Source organism: Cygnus olor, chromosome 10 (assembly GCF_009769625.2).
Source record: "Cygnus olor isolate bCygOlo1 chromosome 10, bCygOlo1.pri.v2, whole genome shotgun sequence".
Classification (NCBI taxonomy): domain Eukaryota; kingdom Metazoa; phylum Chordata; class Aves; order Anseriformes; family Anatidae; genus Cygnus; species Cygnus olor.
Window position 1 is genome coordinate 11989988 of NC_049178.1, and position 22998 is coordinate 12012985.

Here is a 22998-nt window from a genome sequence, read left to right on the forward strand (position 1 = left end):
AAGGTTTATCACTGCTGCTTTTGTGCCTATTTACTCAGGTTAACTTGGCATTTGTCTTCCTGTGCATGAAAGAGTCACGCTGAGAAGCTCTGTCACACCTTGTCTCTTTTAAAAGCAGAGATGCTGAGTACCTGCTGTCCATCCCCCCAGAACTGAGTTGTCAGCGACTCAATTTCCTCTTCTCTTTTTTTGAGGATCCAGTGGCAATACTGAAATATAAGCAGTTCATGCAGACCTTAAAATTTAACAGAAATTCCCCTCAAACATTCAGAAACATCACTACTAACATTGAAATAACTTCTGCAAACAAGATACTAAAACATTGTGAGGAAGCAATGTTGCTGAGCACTCAAGACTGCTGCACACAGAGACAGGCAAGTGTTTAAACATTATTAGACTTACTGCACGCTTTTTATGCTTTAGTTAACACATGGAGGAAACCTGCAAGGAACACTTACTGAAAGGCACTAGTAAAATTTGTTCTGTACTGTCATCCTCAGAGCCTACATTTTGCTATGTGAGAAAAACAATGCAGCATTCCCTTATCCATAGGTATTAAACTATAGTGAATTACTATTAAATTATTTGTACCTCTATACTAATTCTCACACAGTTTACTAGCTCTTCAGGTCCTCTATAGTGCTGGTTCATGATCCAGTCAACTACAGCTACTACAAATGCTTTACATTTTTTACACCTTCTTGCTTGGAGAGAAATAAAGCAGCAAATGATCTTCACAACACACAAATTGATTCCAAGTCTCATCCTTGCAATGCGGAAGAATCTTTCCAATACAAGCAGCATTAGTTTAAAAACAAAACAAAACAAACAACAAAAAAAAAAAAAAAAAAACAAACAAAAAAGAGCTTTCAGTGAAGGTAAAAAGTATTTGCTTTTTAATATGCACTTACGTCACAGTATTTGTTTTGAGATCATTACACCAGGTAACATTTTCATTGTATTCTCGAAGTATTTTCTATGAGCCTGTCTAAACATTGAAGGAATAGGCGTTAACTAAGGGAAACGAAAAACTGTGCTTTCAGAACAAAAATAAAGCCAGTGATCAACATTCTTTCTATTCATTTATATCAGTGTTTGCGCACGACATTGTTTTTCAAAATTTAAAAGCCATCACCATAAGCAAACGAAATCAAAGGAACCACACACTTCATTGTTTTTCTGGCAGTCCTTACCTGATGTCAACAGTAAAATGCAACCCAAATCTAATCATACCATTTGAAATTATCTTACAAATTTTAGATTTAGGCTATTTTCTGCATCTTGTATCATTCTAGCAAAAAAAAATCATTAAGGAGAAACAATCATTTAATGCAATTTCTATTAACAGAACAGAAATACATTACAAAAGAGCAGCTACCGATCAGAGCATACTGAAATGAATACAGACCTGGTGCACTACCAAACTTTTTGCTGACAGCTATGTATATTTAAAGAGATTATTCAAGTCAAAACTCAAGGAGAAATTGAGGTGTGAGGACAGCTGTTAAAGTATTAACTGGGTCCAGTAACAGCTTATACAGCACACACACATACTGGTTCTTCCTGCAGTATTTATTTGCAAGGCTGTAGCACAGAGTTCTCCTACAATAAATTACTTACTATGATACAGTGTATAGAACAATGGTGAAACATTTCTCCACGACTCAAAAGACAGACATACTGCAGAAGTCCACGCCTCTGAAAATGAGAAATGGAGACAACAGCCTCCCTACATCTTCATTAGCTAGATCCTTTCTCTTCTTTGGCAACAGAAGCCTCCACAGGAGTATCTTCCAAATCTTTGCTTGACTTCTCTTTCTCTTCGTTTTCATCTTCTTGAGGGTAAAGATCTGGGTATTTTTGCATGCATTCCTGCATGGCACGGAATTGGTCCACACAGTCTGATCCCTTTATTTCTTCTGTGCTATAGTGGAAACAAGAAAAGGCTGACTTGAACTGCTCCCCACAAGGACCACTAGCCATTCCACCCAGACACGGGCAGTTCCAATTGATATCTCCATTGGGCAATATCAAGCCTGAACAAACAAAAGAGAGAAGAAAAGTTAAATGCTCCTTTCAAAAATTAATTTCATTCAATGAAAGCTGCTAAGCTGCAGGTATAAGTGGAAGTATTAGTAATACCATACTAATTCTGTAGCTTCAAGAGTACAAAACGCCTCATGTTTCCTGGCCCATTTGTTTCTCTCTGATCTTTATGATCCATTATTGGGCACAAGCAAGACTGGTTCTATATCTATGCCTGAATTAAGGCTTTGTCCCTTGACCACAGACCACTTAGCATATTCAAAGGCAACTCCAAAAGGAATCAGAGTCAAGTCAATCCACTTGCCAGACTCTGTCAGGGAAGCATGAAAGCCTTAAAATCACATCATACAGGACATAGAATTTAATTCCTGTATTAAAGTTAGAATTCTTTTAAATCAAGCTGAATGGATGCTTTTATTTCTTTGTTTTAGATGAACTCTGGAACACTAATCCAGGACTTCTTCCCTCAAAATTTGAGCAGGAAATCCATAATAACAAAAAAAGAAAATCAGCTTCTTTTAAGACATACAAAGATTAAGTCTCGCAGAACAAAAGGAATAGTGAGAGCATGACAGTCTGTCTGATCCCAGAAATCGAACAGCACTTTAGATGACAACTGAAAGTGAGTTAGGTTGCATTCTAGACCCTAAATAAACTGAAGTAGCTGGAAATTTCTGCTCCAGAACAATTAGTCATCACAGAAATACTTCAGTGATGGAATAGCAAGGTGGAGATATAAAAGGGGATTATGCTCTTTGATATATCAGCTGATTTGTATGATGGAGTTCAAGCAAAAAGCCAGAGACCTCATTTTCTCTGTACATTTTAGAAAATCCTTTAAACAGTCAGGTAGGAAAATTTAATATGATGGATCTGTTAATGTGCACTTCTGAAGTTGCTATTAATAAGCAATACAACTTCATTCCCTTTCTCTGCTTTGTGAGAATGTACATGTAGTTATGTTCATCAATGAAGAACAGGAAAAAATGCTCTGTAATCCAAGCTGGTTTATTCTTCAACAGTTTTCTCCCCTCCTCTCCAACAGAAGACTTCCCTAACTTCATCGCCAGGCTGATTTCCTGCAGGAGCGTAAAACTGAAGTTTAAGTACTTTCCCTTTAGAGGAAGGTATGCAACTACCATTATTAGATAGTAAGTCTGTATAAGTTCTGATCTGAACAAGAAATTATATTTAGGGCCTGATGGAACTTACGATCACCTAAATTACTCCCACAGATTTTAATATGCCTACTTCATGTCTTTGTCCTGTGAGATCATGAAGTTCCAGATATGCTTATTGTTGTATTAACAAGAACAAAAGGAAAATTTTACTCAATACTTTGCTCTCAGTCAAACCAGTTCAGCAGAAAATTTCACTAAGTCAAATCTCAGCGCTGATCTCCTTTTCATTCAGAAGGTAAGTCTCCTTAGCATGACTTTGTCAACTACAATATTGTCATTTTTCATAGATTAAGCTTTATTCAGCATGACAGTTTTGTAAAATATCTGCATTAATCACTGTACCGACAAGATACACCTAGTACAGTGCATTGGGGCACCTAGCTGTCTGGAGGAGAAACAGAAAAGCTAAGGCGAGGAGATGGATGGCTGGTGCCAGATTTCTTCTTGCCAAAGATGACAAAGGAGAAAGAAGGGATGTTGATCATGCAGTGTAGAAGAAAATTGGCTTGCTTTGTTAACTAGACTTTGAAGTCCTATATTCTTCCTAACATCAGCCAGTCATTTTTTCAATACTTAAAAAAACAGAAAACACAAGAGGAGCTTTGAAAAGTTCTTGAAGATTACACAGCAACAAAATTACTTATAAAATATTTATCTTTAATAAATACAAATTATTCATTTTGGAATCAGAACTGCTTGTGAGCATGCAAATTTTAACCATAATAGAAGAGTTACCTGCTAAACAGTACATTCTTGGATATCACATAAATACCAGTTGGTACCTATGTGACTGAGGTGGCACCAGTGTCTTATGTTGTTTGGACAGAAACCACACTTTAAAAAGCAGATAAATAACACAAACATTTCCTTGCTGATAATTACAACAGGATGCACACTTAAATGATTCAGTTTATCAGTTAGATAAAAACACAGTTAAAATGGAAGCAGTCTTCCCAAGTCACAAGTCTCCAATAGACAAGGTTACTATCTTTAATTCTCCGAATTAACACTTCTTTCAAATGCAGCCTGAATGTCACCGATCCAGTGGGATATAATCTATTTGAGCCTGTACTTGGGGGAAGAAAAAACACCTGTTTACATCATAGGAGATCAAGGCTTGGGTTAGCAATCAACTGGTAACTTCTCTTAGCTCGTGGGATCTGCTAATATCACAGACGAATGCGGAAACATCTGCGTTGCCTACTGAAATCTCATAGCTGATAGGACAGAAGTCAAAAAAACCCCACCACAATACAGCTTTATTTTCTTCTAAGGGAAACAAAGCACAAGTTTTCATGAGCAATCTAATAACTAAATAGACTTCTCAAAGACTAATGTCTGTTAATGCCAGATGCTACGTAAGAACAATGCAATAATAGAAAACTACATGTTTATCTTAAGGATGGGAAAGGCTCCTACAAAAAAAAAAAAAGCAACACCAAGTAAATTAAAAAAAAATCAGTTGTATTAAAAAAATACAGATTATTATGTATCTATATAATAAATCTATTCTTTCTCAATATGACTGTTCTGTATACATTACAGCAGAGAAGATAAAAAGAAACATAACAGGGGATTATGCCACAAAAATTGAACACTGAAAACCAAGTCTTCTATTCAAAGTAGAAACTAAATCAGAAAAGCCTACCTGTTACTTTATGTACAAAGCCCTTTCCAATTTTCTTTTAAATAAAAACCACACAAACCAGAGCTTCTGCACTTCAACGTATTCTAGAACGTTTTGCCCATGTGTCTTTCCTGGCCACAAATTTCTCTCCCATTAGATGCAGCTCATTCTGTGATGTGTGAATTGTTTTGATCTGCTGCATTGTAACCTGAGGCTGTTCAAGTGAAAAGCTTTCGGAGAACCCTTAAAACATGGCAGCAACTAACCACATACTAAGAATAAACTTATTACAGTTTTTAAACATCGAGTTTCAGATTCTGAATTATACAGACACACATTGTCACTGCAAGGTGTCCCTGATGTAACCAGCTTCTGGCTTTCTCTGTTCTCTATAGTTCAGGAGGAAGGTGATCTAGCATACTGTAAATACAGAACTGTATACAAATACACATATCAGAGGAATCAAAGAATATGGCATTCATAAAAGGAAGAAGCAGCTCCTTTAATTTTTGCTAGTTTATAATCCAAATAAATGGCACAACACTGTGTACTCACTGAATACGTACAAACAGAAAAATAATAATTTGGGGTATAAGGACAGAGACAGAAAACAGAGAAACCCCTCTTTAGAGGCGCCAAGAGAGTTGTATTTTATGTTTGCATTCTGAATCGTCATACTACGTCTCTGTATTATCTCTGTGTTAGATCTGAGACAGGCAGCCTTTCCTCTTAAAATCCAGTGTCAAAAATAGATGCTTAGTTGCAGGACCAATATGCACCCTCATGCTGTGGCTACATGCCCAGCTTTTGTTAATTGAATATCTTAATTATCACCAAAGAAAGACCATAAATGATTGTAATGGGGAAGACGGACAAACTTTAAACTACCACATGTAACATCAATACAGCTTGCGCGTTTTGATTGCATACCTTTATTTAGTTCAACAGCAAGCTTCTTTAGCTGCACACCACACAAGGTGACTTAACAGCTCAGCGAACAATAAACTCTCCAAAGGTTTGTATGCGCTACAGATGTGATATCCAGAAAAAGTATCTTCCTTTGCTTTATTTTGCAAGCAGTCACCAGTTTTTCCAGAGGGAACAGAAAGCAACTGGCCAATGAAAAGCAATTGGGAAATTCATGCTGCCATTTAATCATTAGAGGCTGTTACCTCTTCACTTAACAGACCAATAATGTATTATAAATTTGTCTGAGACAGCAGTTAAAAATTCAGATTTTGATTCATTTCCACATATCATACTGACCAGAGTAAATACCCTTAAAATTAGCTCGCCTCAGACACTGTTCTCCACATAAGGGTGAACTCCTTTACGTGAATCATTTGTATGTTCCATCTTCTGCCCAAGTCAAGGCAGTAACAGATATGTGCCACTTGGATTTTGTTGCCTATGGGTGTCTCGATTTGAACTCTTTAGCAGCTGAAGCACTGCTGTCATGACAAAGATGGTGACAAAGCCCAAAGCATAGACCATGTCCACCACATAGGCAGGTCTGGCATGGCATCGCAGCCAGTAAAACACAACCTGCCTGAAAACATAACAGGTAGAGAAATTCCTGACAGATACTAAGCTGCAGCTTTTAAACATCTTTCTGAAATAAGACACAGCCATCTAATGACCTAAGGCAACTTGATGTTTCTATATTCGCTTCTCGTTATTCTCATGTGGATCGTTATAAAACTAACAGACTCTGTTCACATGAAATAAAACATTTGTGTATATATGTTTGCTGCACATACAGTTCTAATGAAACCAGGATAAACAGCTAGAGTGCAAGATCATTTTCACACAGCGCTATGTAAGAAAACAAAGTTATTTTAACGACACAGAAAGATATGGTTCAAATTAAACTACAGATCACATCAGTTAACAAAGCATCCCGTGTGCTACAGCTGCTAAACAATGCTTAAATGCTGCCCTCTAAAGGTCACACAGCCACTTGCGTATCTTCAGTTTCTAACAAAATTTTAGTCTCATTTGAGCTATAGGCAATGAAATCGCACAAAGTGAAAAGGGTAAAAGATGTATAAGCACAAAGGCAATTAAAAAAAACACAAAAGAAACAACAATTTCACAGACATTCAGATCATTTTGTTAACCTAGGGCAAAATTTAGTTAATCATCGTGATAGGAACAAGGTATTTCATTCACCCATTAGAAACAACCTAAAATACGCTCCATATAACCAAAATATTAAGAGTCAGTCTCAGAAATATTCTGATTTTTTAAGTCTCCTGAACTAATTCATTTTCAGGTTCGATGTACTTTCTGTAAGATCTATAATTTTCATTGAAAACTTGAACTCACCTCTTCTCAAGACAAGATGGTTACAGCTGAAAGCTAGTGATTTGAACTTACCTGTCATATGAAATAAAAACATTTCACATCTACTGATTACATTGCCACTTGTACCATATAGGATAAGTGATGAACATATAATATTAAATAGGATAACAACAAGAATTTACACTTTTTAAGCCCTAACTATGTTAATACAAGAAAGACTTTTTTCTTCCTGGATCTCTCTGGTTACTAACCGAAATTATAAGCCATCAAGTGATGTATTTGAACAGGTCACTTTGAAAGACTATGACAAATTCAGGGAAAAAAAGCCCGCCATTTGGAAAGCATGTCATCTGCACTGTCCTAATTTGGAACTTAGGACTGACAAGAGTTTGTGTGTTTATTTACTGAACAGATTTCTAAATTTACTAAATAAATTGCTTATTTAACGAACCAGTTGCCCTGCTATCAGTCTGTAAAAATGAATCAATAGTTTGCTCCTACTTCATACAAAATTTGGTGGTTTTGTTCTTTTTTTGGGATTGTCAGATTATCATGTATGTCATATGTCACTTCCTACTTCCAGCCTGCTTACTACTGACCTTGTTCTTCATAAGGGTCATCTGGGTCATCTGCAACCAGTTCAGCACTGCTTGGTGTTTCATGGTCCTCCTTGGTCACAAATATAATTTTGTCTTTTCCTGTCACATAGGAGACAAAAAGCAAAAGTTCACAGAAAGCTGAGAGAACAAGTCATTTACAAAGCTGCTGAACAGCATGAGATAATGAGATATTCAACATGATGCTCTGGTGGTAATAGTGAATGAATTCTACTGTACTTATTTATCACCTTCAATTACAAGTTGTTGGTTCACAGGAACAAACATAGAAAAACAATCTGGAAAGTATTCACAGGGAAGGTGCTAAAAACTATATAAAAAGACCTCGAAATAAGACCTACAATAAAATCAGCGGAAGTTAAAAAAGATTAGGTAGTAATTTATCTAGAAAAATGGTGAAAGAAACTGAGCCTGTCCTCTTTGTACCACGCTCATGTACCTGTAGGAAATTATTCTCATTAGTCAACAGGAAAAGAAAAAGACATAACCAGTTATATGGATTTACAATAAACATTTGCATAAAGCACAGTTAGGCAATGCAAACAAATGTCTACAGAGATTGCAACAAGTCCTCACTAAAGAGAAACAAGATAAAACAGGTACTTATTTCTAGAGGAGACGAGAATCAACTGTCAGGACTCACAGAAGCAGTAGAAGATTGCACATTATTTCTGAGCTGTGACAGCATTTAACATGCCTCAAAGAATTTTAACTTTTTTTTTTTTTTTAAACACCAGCATCCCCCTCCCCACCCTAATGGAGGCGGGGACCAACACAGTGTGGTGACACGAGCTGGGTGCAAGCATCCCAAGAAAGGAGGTGGAGAACATGAAATAGTTTGGGAAGCGTTCTTTTAAAGCACTCATTTAAATAGTGTTAGCATACATAATAACAGATCGCCCATTTATTTGTTAGAATGTAAAGAAGCTACCTGAAATTCTTTTCCTCTACAGTTCCAGTTTTCGCAGCAACAAACTGTAATGGCTGCAGATCACAGCACAGTTCATTGGACTGTGAAGTTAAAAAGTTGTTTTGAAACAAGCTCAAGCTACTACTCTCCTAGAAGGACTTGCTCAGCTGAAGGGGTTTAGACAAAAAAGGAGCAGTGAAAGCAAAACTATACAGAATTACAGGCAAGCGTTCAGTAGGATACTCATTAAGATCAGCAGTCTCCATTAGAGACCAGTGCTGTGTTTTGCAGTTATTATGTGAATTAAATACTGAAGAATACCTTAATGGTGTTGAACCAACTACACTGAACCGTGCTGCACACATTACCAAGGGCAGAAAAGCACCAGGGTGTGCTTCCTGCTCCAGTGCCACTCCTGATTTAACAAAGAGGTTCTGAAGGGGAAAAAGCAGGCTTGGCTGGAAACCAGGGCAGAGTTTCCCAACAACTCTGTGAAACTATAAAAAATGTTCGGAGGCAGGAAGGTCACTACAAGGACGCAGCGTATTAGAAATTAGTCGCTCCTTGCATCTCAATGTGACCTCAACCAGCAGCTGCTCAGTGATTCCCTTGGCTTTGGGTTCAGACGTCTCACACATTCAAACGTGTCTCAGAAGCAAATAAACCCAAGTTCTTTTTAGGAAGAAAACGGTTGTCTTTTTTTTTTTTGTCAATTCTGCGTTGTACTCCAGCACGCTTTACACCACAGAACACCTCAGGATTTCTCATAGGAAACTAGAAACACATGAACTCTAACCCCTATTACTCTAACTGTAATTTTGTAGGATGCCATAAGCCAATTTATTGATCTTATGATCCAGAATATTGTCAAATCAGGTTAAAACCATGAAGCAAAGAGGACTATAACTTATGGCTGCCTCATCGCAGCATTCAAACAGCGTTCAGCGTGCATCACCAGCTTCCTGAACTAGAGAAAAACAGCTTTTAAAACTAGAAAACGCTTCTTTCTAGCGTAAAACCAGTCACGTTATCAAACGGGGAAGAAAAAAAAGCACCAAAAAACCACCCCCCGGGGCAGGAGGCGGCCAAGCCTCAGAAGCCCCAGGACCCCTGCAGCAGCCCAGGCCTGCCCCCCCCCCCTCAGTGGCCGCTTTCGCTCCCCAGCACTCGGGCCCTGCTCGCCTCACCCCGCCCCGCCCCGCCTCGCCTCCCGGCGGCCCGGCCGGAGCCCGGCGCACCTTCTTGCCTGCAGTAGGACATGGCGGCGCCGCGCACACCACGGCAACGGGCGGCGGCGCGCGGCTCCCCCTCACACACACACACTCCCGCCTCCGGAAGCGGCCGCCCGCTGCTGGGGCGCCTCCTCGCCGCGGCGGGAACGGAGCGACCAATCCACTCAGGACTACATCTCCCAGAGCGCTTCGCGCAAAGGGGGGACGCCATTTTCTTGCACGCCGTGCGGTGGCTCGTGGTTGGGACTACGCGTCCCGGCGTGCACCGCGGCGGTGGCTGAGGCGAGGCGTGAGGCGGGGTCTGCCTGAGGCGGGGTCGGGCGGAGCGCGGTGCTAGCGGCGGTTCCTGCGGCTCGTCCCGGGGTGCTGCCCGCTGAGGGAACGGCACCAAGATGTCGAGGAACGTAAGTTTGGCCCTTCCGCCGCCCCTTCTCGCTCTGGGGGCTCCTTCGGCTGCCCCGGGGTGGTTCGCGGCCAGCCCTTGCAGCCCCCGCACCGCAGGGGGTGTAGCCCCCGCTGTCATCCTTTAACGCCGCACCAGCGAGGGTGGCGATGCCAGATTTGTGTTGATAGCCCTCTTTGGTGCCCGAGCAGCTGGCGCTTGCCACTGGCGAAGTAAAGCGTAACGTGTTATTTATAGCTGTGTTGTAGCTGGTGTGGAATCTGGGAGCATTACTCAATTTCTCATGGCCCGAGTGCGGGGTGTGATCACCAAGTTGGGAACGCTGGGACTGACTGAAGGAGGCCTGGAGGGATGGGCTGAACAACTGTTAAAGCAATCGTTTTCTCCGTCAGGTTTAAGTTTGCTTATTGACTGCATTTCTGGTATCAAAAGCATGACGTGGTATTTAATAAGAGTGGGCAAGTTTAGGCCCAAGGCAAGAGGTACTACTTTGCAGAGTAACAGTTTTTACAAAACTACAGAACTCATTTTGGAACAGAATGCCTTCCCCTTTCACACTGATACTGCATTTTTGGTTTATCTCCAACAGTTCTCTGACACAGGCAGCAAAAAAGAACATGTTAAAATCACAAGTGAGGCCAAACCGGGGTTCCTGGAGAGGCTCAGCGAGACCTCTGGAGGCATGTTGATGGGACTTGTGACATTTATTTTGTCTTTCTACCTTCTTTTTACCAACGAAGTAAGTGAAGTACTGTCAGTCTTTATACACTGCTTTAACATGTCATAGCCAAGTTGACATTCAACTGGTTTGGCATGTATAGACTCGCTGAAATTGTCATGCTAAAGTTTTAATACTGCATCCATGAAAAGAGAGCAGTATATCTGGAGAGTCTGGTGCTTATGCTTGGGATGTAACAGAAGAGTGAAATCACAGGGCCACAGATGTTCTTTCTATAGAACAGAGCGTGACAGAGACGTAGGATGTGTGTGGTGGGAGGTAAGATCCAAAACCTATGAGGTGGTGGGGAAACAGGCTATATATAGTGTTATTGAAAGAGGCTTGTATGAGACAGTCACATTCCATTCATCTCCCTTCTTGAGATAACACAGGGTCCTCATTTCTAGTGCTGTTACAATTTCGTTAAAGGAATTCATATTCCATGTTGCAAAAGTGAGGGTGTTAATTATTCTCAGTGCTACTTTGTCTTGGTTTTAGATTTTAAAAGTAATTAAAGTAAACAAGGAATTCTTATACCCTACCCTTGCAAACGTGCATGATTTTGGCAGTTTTGAAGTGAGGTATTAGACCTTCACTTAGGTGAATTTTCACCTAACACTTTCTTTCGTACCTCGACAAGAGGAAAAGGAACTACTCCCAGTTTCAGTGACTGTGCAGGAAAAAAATTAAGTAGTCGAGTAGTTATACAAGCCTTTGGAAAAAGGATTATAACTAACATAATTTTTGCAGTCATTCAAGAACAATAAGGTAAGAGATGAAGAGCAATAATTTTAGACCTTTGTAATAATAAACTATGTGTGTTTGTGTAGTTAAGTCAGTGTTAATTGTCCTGCTGCATGGGTAAGAAGTACTGCACCAAACTGTCAGATGTGGAGAAAGAGAGTGAAGGATTACAAGTGGGTTTTGAGAGCATGCCTTGAGTCTGAATGTAGGAGTCCCAAGGGTCTGCAAATTGCTTGTCTGCTAACCTTTTTCACAAAATACTGCAACATCTTTGTTTCTCTACAACTTGATTTTGTTTTTCTTGATTACAGGGACGAGCTTTGAGGACAGCCAAATCTCTTGATGAGGGACTTTCTCTTGTGATTCCTCTTGATAACATTCACAGTGTGTCTCAGCAGAATGAGGGGAGACTAGTGCACTTAGCTGGCGCTCTGAGCACATCAAAGGTAAATACAACCAGCATCTTGAAGATAGGAGAATTTCAAGCTTGGAGGGAAGAAATCTTTGCTGCCAATTAAAACTGATATCCAGGCAGAAAACAAGTAGCTTCTCTCCTCTCCTGTAAGAATTACGTGCTACCATCCGAGCAATAGTTCTTGGCCAAAATCAGGGAGGTGCTGTACAGCACCAGTCTTCATTCTCCTAAGCAACATGCTGTGTTTACCCTTCCACTAACTTGAAGGATAATTTCAGTTTCCTTTTGCATAAGGAACCTGTTGTACATTCATGGCATTGTAAAGTGTTTATGCTTTTACAATACAGGTGGGATGGAGATGCTACCTCATGTGTTTAAGGTACCTAATTCAGTTGTGAAGTTGTTAAAGATTATTGAATGAAAGAGGCTGTGTGGTGAGAAGGCAGCACTGATGCATCATGTTGCTCCTTTGGCCATGCAGAAGTAACGAACTGGAGAAGCTTTGATCCTATATTTTATCTTCTGGGACTTTTGCACATTGTTGCTTTGTTTAGAAACACGGTTTTCTTTCAATTCATGTTTTCTAAAGGATGAACTTTACCTTTGCTCTAGCAAACTAATAAAAGTATAGTAGTAATATAGTAATAAAAGTAATCAGTAATAAAAGTATAGTGTTTGAATTTGTGAAGTACAGGATTTATACTGACTTTTTTTTTTCTTTATATTTGATATAGCCTTTGTTTGATCCCAGCTATGGGCTGACAATCCACGCTGTCAAGCTTAAGCGCACAGTGGAAATGTACCAGTGGGTAGAACATGAAGATTCTAGGTCAGTGAAAGAAACTTTTAAAAGTTGTTTATGAATATGTTGTCTTAACAGGATCCCATTAACAAATACTCTTTTTCTTTTCTTTTCCCGCTCACAAAGCCAAAAAAAAAAAGCCACCTACCAACCAACCACACAACTGAACTCTGTCAGGAGAGTTCTGCAATTCTTGGGGTGTTTCATGGAGTCACTTTAATTTCCTTAGAGATGTCAGGTTTTGTAGATGGCTGATGTTGCAGAATTTGCATTTGATAAAATCAAGGCTTTTTATAAAATGTTTCCACTTCCTGATTTAGTATAGCTTTGTATGGGGTTTCTTGACCTCTGTGCTGTGGCTGTGGCTTTTTGTTTTCATTATTGTTGTCCTGTTCTGGGCTTCTTCAGAAACCATTGATTTTTGGTCATATGTGTTTTCAGCAGAATTAAAAAATCTTTAACAATTTATGGAAAAAATATAAAACACTCCTGTTTTTCCCAAAGGCCCAGTTGATTGCTAACCTTTCTAACGTTCCTGAAGCTTCTCTAATGTATTGGTGTTCTTTCTGACTGTTAGGAATTCCATAGTTCCACTCCCGTAATATTCCCTGCCTGCTAGTTGATTAGCCAAATCAAACTGTTATTCCTGAATATTTGGTCCTGATTTTTTTTTTTTCAATAAAACTTTATAATCCTTTTTTTTCCCCTGTGATTGCTAAACCTTTCGTTTCTGTTCTTTAAAACTTGAGCATAGACCATGAAGCCAACTCTTTTATCTTTTCTTTGCAGGGAATATGAAGAAAATGGTGAGATTAAGAAAGAAACAAAGTATACATACAGTAAGTTGATAAACATATGTGCTGTTAGCAAGCAACTACTACAGAATATCTGAGTCTTGTCTTGGAAATCCCAGTGTTCGGAAGAGCATCTAGGGATAGGATGTGTGCTCCAGTGGTAGGACCCATAGGGTCCTTGGTGATGGGAGATGGGCAGAGCTGGGAGCACAGTGTGTTCAGAGCTACTTCTGAGATTGCTGTTCCAAAGTGTTGTAATTAGGCATATGTCTGGTGTGAGCGGAAGAGAACAGACAGGGTAGAACAGTGTAAAGGCAGGATGTTGAGAGTCTGTTTAGGTGTTGATACTAGCTAATAAAAACCACCACCACCTTCTGATGTGTGCTGTAGTTTTTGCCAAGTATTTTTTTTTTGGTAGGAGCAGAAGTGGGAGGATCATTCTGATCTACCCAGTGGCAAAAATAATACTATTGAGTCATTGTGTATCTGGGGATGAGTATCTCTGCTTCATTTACTCCCAGTTAAAGCACGTGGATACGTAACGTGGGGGTGCGGTTTCTGGGTGTGATCACAAAAATTTCCCAGCTCGCTGTAGCATGGGGCTCTGCAGCATGGAGATCTGTAAGGAGCAAAGTTAGTGGTGGGTGTGAGCTATTAAAAATGGCAATTTAAAAACAAAAAAAAAAAAAACAAAAACAAAAAACTGTGCTCTCAAGATTGCTGGATTCTGTCCAGTAAAAGTTGGTATTTTTCTAGATCCTGGTGGGTTGTCTTTGTCTGGCAGCCAAGGGCCTAGATAGCTGATTGCTCGTTTACCCTGCAGCCAGATTTGGGGAGAGAATAGGAAAAATAAGAACAGGAGAGTTTGTGGAGTCAAAGACAGGGAGATCACTTGCCATTGTGGACAGAACAGGTTTGGTTTGTGGAAAACTAACAATATATTGTCAGTTAAATAAAATACATAATTACTGATTTGGGTATTGGGGAAACACCTTTGCTCCCACCCTTTTCCAGGCTCAAGTTCACTCCAGATTCCTCTCCCCTCTAACCCCCTACTCTGCTCTGGGGATGCGGGGAGCCTGCTGTAGCCCAAATGAAGGCAGAGTTATGCATTTTTGACAGTGGCAGCTACAGGTTCCAACTCTATCTTGTTTGACTGCGCTGGTATCTGCTAGTTCCAGCAGAGCTCACAGCCTTTCCTTGCAAAACCACTTTGATCCCAAAGAGTGGAGCTAGGACTCAAAGTCTGATCAGGGAAGATGCCAACAGCAAAGCTCCCACTGAGTGAAGATGAGTTACAGTTTTATCTCTAAAATCCTCTTCTCTAAGTCCTTCCATTCATTGCTAATATGTTAGGAGGCTGGATTTAAGTATCATTACAGACTATCACATTTTGTCTCTTGATGTAAAAAGTATTACTGTGAGTGTAATTATGTAACTTAGAACTGATTGATTGAGAGGTGTCTTCAGTAACTAAGATCTCAGTGGCAATTCTTTCCATCTTCTCAACCTTCATATCATTTTCTTTAGATACTGAATGGAAATCTGAAGTTGTGAACAGCAGGAATTTTGATCGAGAAATTGGACACAAAAACCCCAGGTAATTTATCACCTAGCACAGTCTCTCTAGATTCTGTCAATGTATGCGATCAAAGATGAGAGCTTCATGACTGATCTTCATGACACAGCAAAGTAGATGGAAAGTGTTTGTCTTTTTCTATTTGGGAGAATTTAGGCACAGATAGATAGCAGTTTAAAGCTGCCTGGTGGAACCAGCATTATGCTACTCATTAGCCATGGCTGGACATCAGGCTATTATTGTACCTCTGGACCATGTGGTTTCCATGTGGGAGAACTTGAATGGGTTTCTTTCTGGCTTTTATTGTCTGTTAGTGTAGGCTATTACTAGTTCTTTCTTCTCTCACAAATAGAGTGAGAATAGCAGGCATCCCATGAGCTTGCCATACCACTTGCTTGCTGTTCTTTTAAGCTAGCGTGTATGAGCTCAGGCATATTTGTGGCAATTGCTTTTATATAATCAGTTTTGTATTTCTCTCATCTGCAACATTTTAATTACACTGCAGTGTGCCATTTTTAACACTAAGTTTTAACTTGCTTGTCATTCTTACAGCACCTGCTAGGTTCCTTAGGATGCAGGATACCATCTGGCAAAAATAAATAAATAAAAAAAATGTATAAGTGACAAATACAGCCAAAGGAATAGGAGAACCAGGATTTGAATAAAACTTACAACTCTGCCTAATCTCCAGAGCTTTGTTTTGGCCCTATGGGCTCATCCAAATAAACTGCCCTTTATTTGGAAATACTACGTTAGGAAGGAAAATGAAGACATACACGTTTTTAATTATGAATCCCAAGTAACGTAGACCTGTTTAGATGAGAATGGAAAAAGGATGCATAGATGACGTACCTGCTTTGTCTCTTGTCCCCATGCATGCTTTTTTGTTAATGAACGTTCAGTGAGCATTCTCCAGTAAATGCACTTGAGAGTAGGGAATATTTGATTAGTGCTATTGGAGTACATCATTTAAAAAGTGCTGCAACTTTGAATGCTTCATCTGAGTGTACAAACCAAGGAGTCTGAGTGTAACTGTGGTGGATCCTTGCCTGAAACAGCACTATGTGTGCAGACGTGATGAACTTTAGAATACATACTTGGCATTAATGAGACTATTTTGAGTGTGTACAGCATGTATTCTTCCTTTCATCCATCCATCTTACTGTTTATGGAGCTTAATAGATTTTATTTTCAAAAACGTTTATTTATTGCCGAGGAGAATCCAGTAGGGCCACTTATGAAAATGAAGTCAAGTCTGTAATTAAAGGTTTACAGAACTGGGAATTTATTTAACTTGGCCATGATATAGAAGTACCTTTGTCTGGAGAAGGTTTATGATCTATGTTTCTTAATTTAGCAAATAAGATTTAATAACTTCCAGCAGAAGCTAAGTAAATTCAGGCTAGAAATAAAGTGCATTTAGACGTGTAGTTAAACATTGCAGGTATTCATCTCGGAATGTGATTAATCATTGTCACTTGAAACATAGGGTCAGCACAGAAAAAAAATGATGAATTCCTATGGTGTGGATGGAAGGTTAGGCCAGGTGATGAGACAGTCGTACCTTGCTTTAACTTACCCTAGTGGTTCCAACGCTATGAAGTCAGGACAGTTTCTCAATGGATTTGTTCTCACATACGTCAGCTATTTAGCTCATTGAGTTTCTCCTGATGTTTGATACAGTATCTTTTATGTGTTTTATATTACATACTGCAAATCAAGAATTTGATCATAATTCTGGAACTAATCAGGGACTCTTTCTGTTCCCCAGTGCCATGGCTGTAGAGTCTTTCACTGCTGTTTCTCCTAATGTTCAGGTTGGAAGCTTTGTCCTTTCCAAAGGTAAGAATTGCTTTGTACTGACTTCGTGTCTTCTGTTAGCAGCAGACTTCAGTTCTTTCTGCAATGGCAGTCATTTCAAATGAAGCCAGGAGGCCAGCCTGCAAACTGGCTGTTAGACACCAGACCTGAGCTTGTTTCTTTATTCTGCTTAGGTCTTGTGGATAAGATTGATGACTTCAAGCAGTTGAGCTTGTCAAACCTTGAGGATCCACATGCTGATGTTACCCGGGGAGGAGATTATTTTTACCACAGCGAGAACCCCAGGCGTCCAGAAGTAAGATGAGAAAAAAACTAAAGCAGAAATTGCTATAATGTGAAAAACAAAGCTGGGGTATGTCCCATTTCTATTTCAACATGTAGAACTTGGGGTACAGAGTACCACGTAGGACAATACCGTTAGTACAGTCCTTCAGTGAGAGTGATTGTCTTGAAGAAAGCTTCTGATTCTGCTTGCATCTTCTCTGTTTGTTTGTTTGCTTGTTTTTTGTCTAGCATGCTTTTAGATAGAATGGCATGGGATGGTGTTGGGAGGTAGGTTCCACCTGTGCCTTGCTATACTGAACTGAGTACAAAGAAGTAGCTTGTTCTCAGCTTGTGCTGCTTGCCCTCCTCTGAAAAAAGATGAAATGACAAGGGACGAACATAGGATCTCTTTGGTGTTAATGTGTTCATGCAGCTAAATCAGAGGGGATGTTGCAAAGCAGCGTTTGAGCTATCACATTTTGGCTATCAGCTAGGTCTCAAAGAAGTGCAGCTTAGAATTCCTACAGGATATCCTCTGGCTTGACATAAATGCTTAAGAAAAGTGATGATACAGAAAGAGCGTTCCCATGCACAGTTGTCTTTTCTGTGATTTTCCTTTGTAAAGAAATCTTTCTCTGTTGATTTGAAATATTCTCCTTATTTGTAGGTGGGAGACCTTCGTGTCTCATTCTTCTATGCAGGTCTGAGTGGAGATGACCCCCATTTGGGCTCAGCTGAGAAGGTGGGTCTTCAGCTGCTTGAGAATTTTGCAAATTCTGTCCCTAACTCTGTAACCAGTAAAATTATTTCTCTTTCTTCCAAGGTGACTGTGATTGCTCGCCAGAAAGGTGATCAACTTGTTCCATATCACACCAAGTCTGGAGTTGTCCTGCAGATTCTCTACCCTGGGGATCTGTCCGTGGAGGTAAGATACCACAGTGTACAAGTGAAGGGTTAAAATTACAGATGGTAGTGCAGAAGCAGCAATGGAATAAGCTCTCATTCTCCCGCAGGCCTGTTCTAGAGGAGGAGATAGCTGATGTAAACATTGGCTTTTCTCCATGCTTTATCTAGGGCAAAGCGTTACAGCCTGTGTTTGCCTTCCTGCTTTCTGCATGTTCTTTGTGTTGCAGCTAAATGCTGTGCTTCACCTGCTAGCAGTATATAATCTGACTATAGTTATTCCTACTTTTTCCATTTTAAGAAGCTGTAGCTAAACTGTAGTAAAAAAAAAAAAAAAAAAAAAAAAGTCCCCTTGTAATGCTACTGAACATCATTTGCTCTAAGGACTGTTCCTGTGCCTTCTCATTTTGCTTTTATTTTCTTTCTGGTAGCTTCCCACTTACACACACACAAACACATGCTTTTGAAAAGGTCACATGCAAAAACAGTACAAATCAGGCTTTAATTAAATAAACCGTAGGAGCTATCCTTTCTTCAGCCTCTCTAAACAGGGAGTTAAGGCTTGCTTGAAATGTTTATTGCTCTTCTGGCTGAGAAAGAACCTTCAGGCGGTGCATAATGCTCCAATAAATCCTGCATGCTCCAGCAATTTGGTGATTCATTTACTACTTTTAGTAGGTTGGTTTCCATTAATGATTGTTTTATGCCCTGCCGCAAAAATCCCAGATGTCAGGAATTTACAGGAGCTTCCAAAAGCAGTTAAAGCGTTTGTTTTGAGTTGAAAGAGTAGCAGTAGAATCAGCTCTCTGCTGTGAGCTCTGAATCTTCATCAAGTAGAATTTTAGTTCATTGGAAGCGAACTCATTAAAAATGAATAAATTCTAAAGTATTTGTACATACAAGTAGTCAATCAGTCATACGTGTGTCTTTTGCTATGAGTGTTGTATTATTTCTTAGCCATCTGCATGTGTAGGTTTTATAGAGGGAGAGGGGCACACAATCCATTTTGAAAAAATCTTTCTTGGAATTCTTGCAAATAGATGTTTTGCTTTGCTTGGTGAAATATACACATATCTTTTATCTTTTCTTCTCTGCATTACTATTTTTTTTTCTTTCATGCAGTTTTCCTTCATTGCCTTTTCTCTCTTCCTGCAAAGATACTGAAACTAAATCTTTCATGTTACATGTACTTACTTGTGCCCTGTTTTCCACAGTAATGTTCAGTGTATCCATTTGCACCAAAACCTGTGCACGCTCTCTCTCTCTCTCTCTCTCTTTGGTTATAGAGAGTGTCAGAGGGTGCTTATTTAGCTGTCTTAATTTAGAAAAATAGAGGCTTCCCGTGTGCTGCGCTTTGAAATCTCTTGTAGTGTGCTGGGATATTACTGCCAAAAAAAAGGCCATAAAGAACGAACTGCAAAGTATCTTCTACAGGAGAACTTGCACCCCTAAAATACTCTGACTTGTTCAGAATGCACTGGAAAGAGTTGGATCTCAAAGGAAGTTGAGAAACAGGCTGCATGTAATGGCATTTGTTTTCAGGAGGTGTTTCAGAAAGAGCACGAGAGTAACACCATGAAGACTTGGGCCCTCCGTGCGGCTGGCTGGCTGGCTATGTTTGTAGGCATCAACCTAATGACCCGAATTGTGTATACTTTGGGTAAGTTTGTGACAGAAAGCTAAAATGACTTAGAAATAGGATCATAATCCACAGAGCGTCCTCTCTTGCTCAGATGTGCAATTAATTAATTTGGAGGCCAGGAAGAATCTTGTTTGATCTTAGATTGGATTCAGTGTGAAAGTCCCTGTAAACAATTGCGGATAAACAGGATTCCAGCACCAGATGGATACTTTGTGAAGATAAATAAACAAACAGGTATCTCTCTGCCAGTCTCAGGAGATCCCAGCCCAGTGCTTACCAAAATTAGAAGCCAAAGCACAAGCTGGGCTGGTTCTTTCAAGTCTTGCTGTGGCTGCTGCAATCCAATTTCTTTCTATACCCATATACAGGTGGTCTCCCAACAAGTCTTAATTAGTAGTTTTATAATAAATTGTCTTGTTATTCTACGCTACTGTGAGCACAGCAAAGAAGTTTTGGTTCATCCTTTTAACTTAGAAGAATGTTGGAATAAACACAGAACAGGAGGATGGTGCCTCAAACTTGCATAAACTTCAAACATCAAAGCTATCATTCGCTTTGATAAACTTTGATACTCCTTATTTATTTATTTATTTACATATCCATACACATACAACTGGAAGGATTATTTTTGCCAGAAATTCCTTTTTAGCTTGCATATTATTGCAATGCCTTATTATTGCATTGCCTTAGACTTGTTCCATAGCTGCAAGGCTGTCTGTCTACACTGCTTCTTAAGCATTGGACAAGACTTCAGACTTAATTTTGCATGACTTCCTGTCTGAACAGGTGAGGATGCCATTGTCTTAGATGTTTAGCTGTTGCTTATTTATCAAATGCCTGGAGGATACTTTGCTGAAATGCCTTTTCTAGTGCCCTTGATAATAATTTGAGTCTTCCTTTTGATCGCAATTGTTTATGTGCGGATCCTAGGCATGAATAAGAGTTGCTTGTAAATGATAATCTTGTCAACTACTTTATCCCGTTTAATTCTTTCTGCAGTGGACTGGTTTCCTGTTGTGAGAGATCTGGTTAACATTGGATTAAAAGCTTTTGCCTTCTGCGTAGCCAGTTCGTTGTCACTCTTGACTATCTCCGTTGGCTGGCTCTTCTACCGCCCTCTCTGGGCTTTGCTGATTGGATTGCTCTCTGTAGTTCCAATTGTGGTTGCAAAATCCCGTGTTCCACCAAAGAAGCATCAGTGAGAAAGAAGCTCTCGGGTTCTGCACTGAATCCTGGCTAGAAACTCTTCAAGTGCATTTCTGTTCCAGTTACTGCAGCATGCTTACAGCACATCGTGGTTCAGCAGTATGCACCAGCAGCCGGGGAGGGCCATTCGTAAATGTATTATCTATGGAAAAGATGACTGTAGCATGCTATTTGTAGGAAGTCAGTGATACTGACTTCAGGAAAAAAAGCATTTTGGAGCATCTGTGTTCATTATAAGTCAGAGAAAAAGCAGATACTATCGTCCACCATTTATTAATTCCCCCTGAACTGGCAAATCCTTACCAACAGGTGGGGCACTGTGTGTATTATGGAGAAAGTGCCAGCTTCATCACATGGTCTGGGATCTGAAATCCTTAGGAAAAACGTGTTTGTACCTGTCTCTGACAATCCATCCCTCTGCTGCCTTTTCTGATTTGTACAGTCATGTGCGCTTCTTTGGCTAATGTATTTGGAAGTGCATCGTTAAAGGAAAAACAACTTTTGACAAAATATTTTTGTAAAATATATTCTTTTGGACTCAGTATTTTTAAAAGTAACTTGAAGCCTTGAGTGTCCAGGTTAGCCATGCTCTAAGACAGGGAAGATTTGCCAGAAAGCAGTGATTTTCCTCAACTTCTTTTAAAAGTCTCTGAAGCTGTTCTTGGTTAAGCACCCAAAATGGTAGTGTTACATAAAAACTTCAAATTGCACTTCTTTAAGGGGATACTCAGAGGTCACTCACCTTTAACTTTAAAAATAAAACCTGCTGCCTTGAAACAAAACTGCTTAATAATCAAATATATATTCTTTATAATATTTGGTGTGTTTTGCTATACATACTGTTTTTTTCTTGAATTTCACTTAGCAAGGACAATGAAAATGCTCCATGAAATTAAGTCATGAAAACATTTCTGCCTGATTAGCTTTCATAGACTTAGTAGCTTAAATGTTGCGCTATCATTATATCATAAGAACACTTTTCTTGTAGTGTTGCCATGCTTACAGGTTCCTGTTGTAACTGGTACTTGAGACTGTATTCCCCCATACCAAAAGGATTTAACTTGAATATACATTAAAGCAAATGTTTCCTATAAATGGTACTAAAATAGAGATCTGATTTATAAATCACAAACATTTTGAGAAGTAGGAATTACCTTATTAGCCTTAATTATTTTCATTCTTCTTTCTGGTATTTTAATGTTGTCAATTCAGTCTCATGTCTCTGAAAGCAGTGGTAGCGAGTGGAAGGTTATAGGAAGTGCACGTAGTCTCATGCATGTTGCTGACATGCATTGGTGATCCCAGGCAGTCTCTATCTGCTGCCGTCTGACTTTCGCTGCATCAAATGAGAAATTGCACTTTGCTGGGGAGAAAAACAAACGCTGGACTGCTGTTTTACTGATGATGCAGGAAGCTAACCAGTATTACTATATTAGAGACGAAGATATAATTTTCTACAGAAGTGCTGAGCTTTTGTACGTTTAATAAAATACAGTTTTCAGAAGGTTGGTCTGCGGGCTTCTTTTTTGTTACCTTTAAGCATGGCACACTTTGTGTCCAGAAGTTGCGTCCAGGTAGATGGAAGATTAGTTTGTGGCTTCCAGGTGAGCTAGTTTTCTACTGTTGGTGAAGATAAATGTTCAACTGGGTTTTGTATCTTGGGAAACAGGTTCCAGATAATCTCGCAGCTGTTACCTGGTCCATATATATATGATAAGGCTGATTCCAGACTACCCTGGTTTTACTCCCCATCACGTACTACTTAAGAAACAGAGTTTCCTTGCCTC

The 22998-nt window shown here is 39.6% G+C and overlaps 2 protein-coding genes across 3 annotated transcripts; one reads left to right on the plus strand and one right to left on the minus strand.

Annotated features, from left to right (window-relative positions):
• Nucleotides 1-873: 873 nt before the first annotated feature.
• CHCHD4 (coiled-coil-helix-coiled-coil-helix domain containing 4) lies at nucleotides 874-10107 on the minus strand. Its single transcript, XM_040568413.1, has 3 exons — nucleotides 9927-10107; nucleotides 7761-7859; nucleotides 874-2036 (listed from the first exon to the last, which is right to left on the minus strand). Exons 1-3 carry the CDS (start codon nucleotides 9946-9948, stop codon nucleotides 1741-1743), a joined length of 417 nt encoding a protein of 138 aa, XP_040424347.1. The 5' UTR covers nucleotides 9949-10107; the 3' UTR covers nucleotides 874-1740.
• Nucleotides 10108-10112: 5 nt separating this feature from the next.
• TMEM43 (transmembrane protein 43) lies at nucleotides 10113-22715 on the plus strand. Of its 2 annotated transcripts, XM_040568412.1 has the most exons (12): nucleotides 10113-10324; nucleotides 10913-11062; nucleotides 12097-12231; nucleotides 12935-13029; nucleotides 13792-13841; nucleotides 15327-15396; nucleotides 17147-17217; nucleotides 17370-17491; nucleotides 18128-18202; nucleotides 18284-18385; nucleotides 19906-20023; nucleotides 21005-22715. In XM_040568412.1, the coding sequence occupies exons 1-12, from the start codon at nucleotides 10313-10315 to the stop codon at nucleotides 21205-21207; spliced, it is 1203 nt and encodes a 400-aa protein (XP_040424346.1). In that variant the 5' UTR covers nucleotides 10113-10312; the 3' UTR covers nucleotides 21208-22715. The 2 variants fall into 2 exon arrangements, with proteins under 2 accessions (XP_040424346.1, XP_040424345.1); XM_040568411.1 differs by having other exon boundaries at nucleotides 10181-10324; nucleotides 18128-18385.
• The last annotated feature ends 283 nt before the right edge of the window (nucleotides 22716-22998 follow it).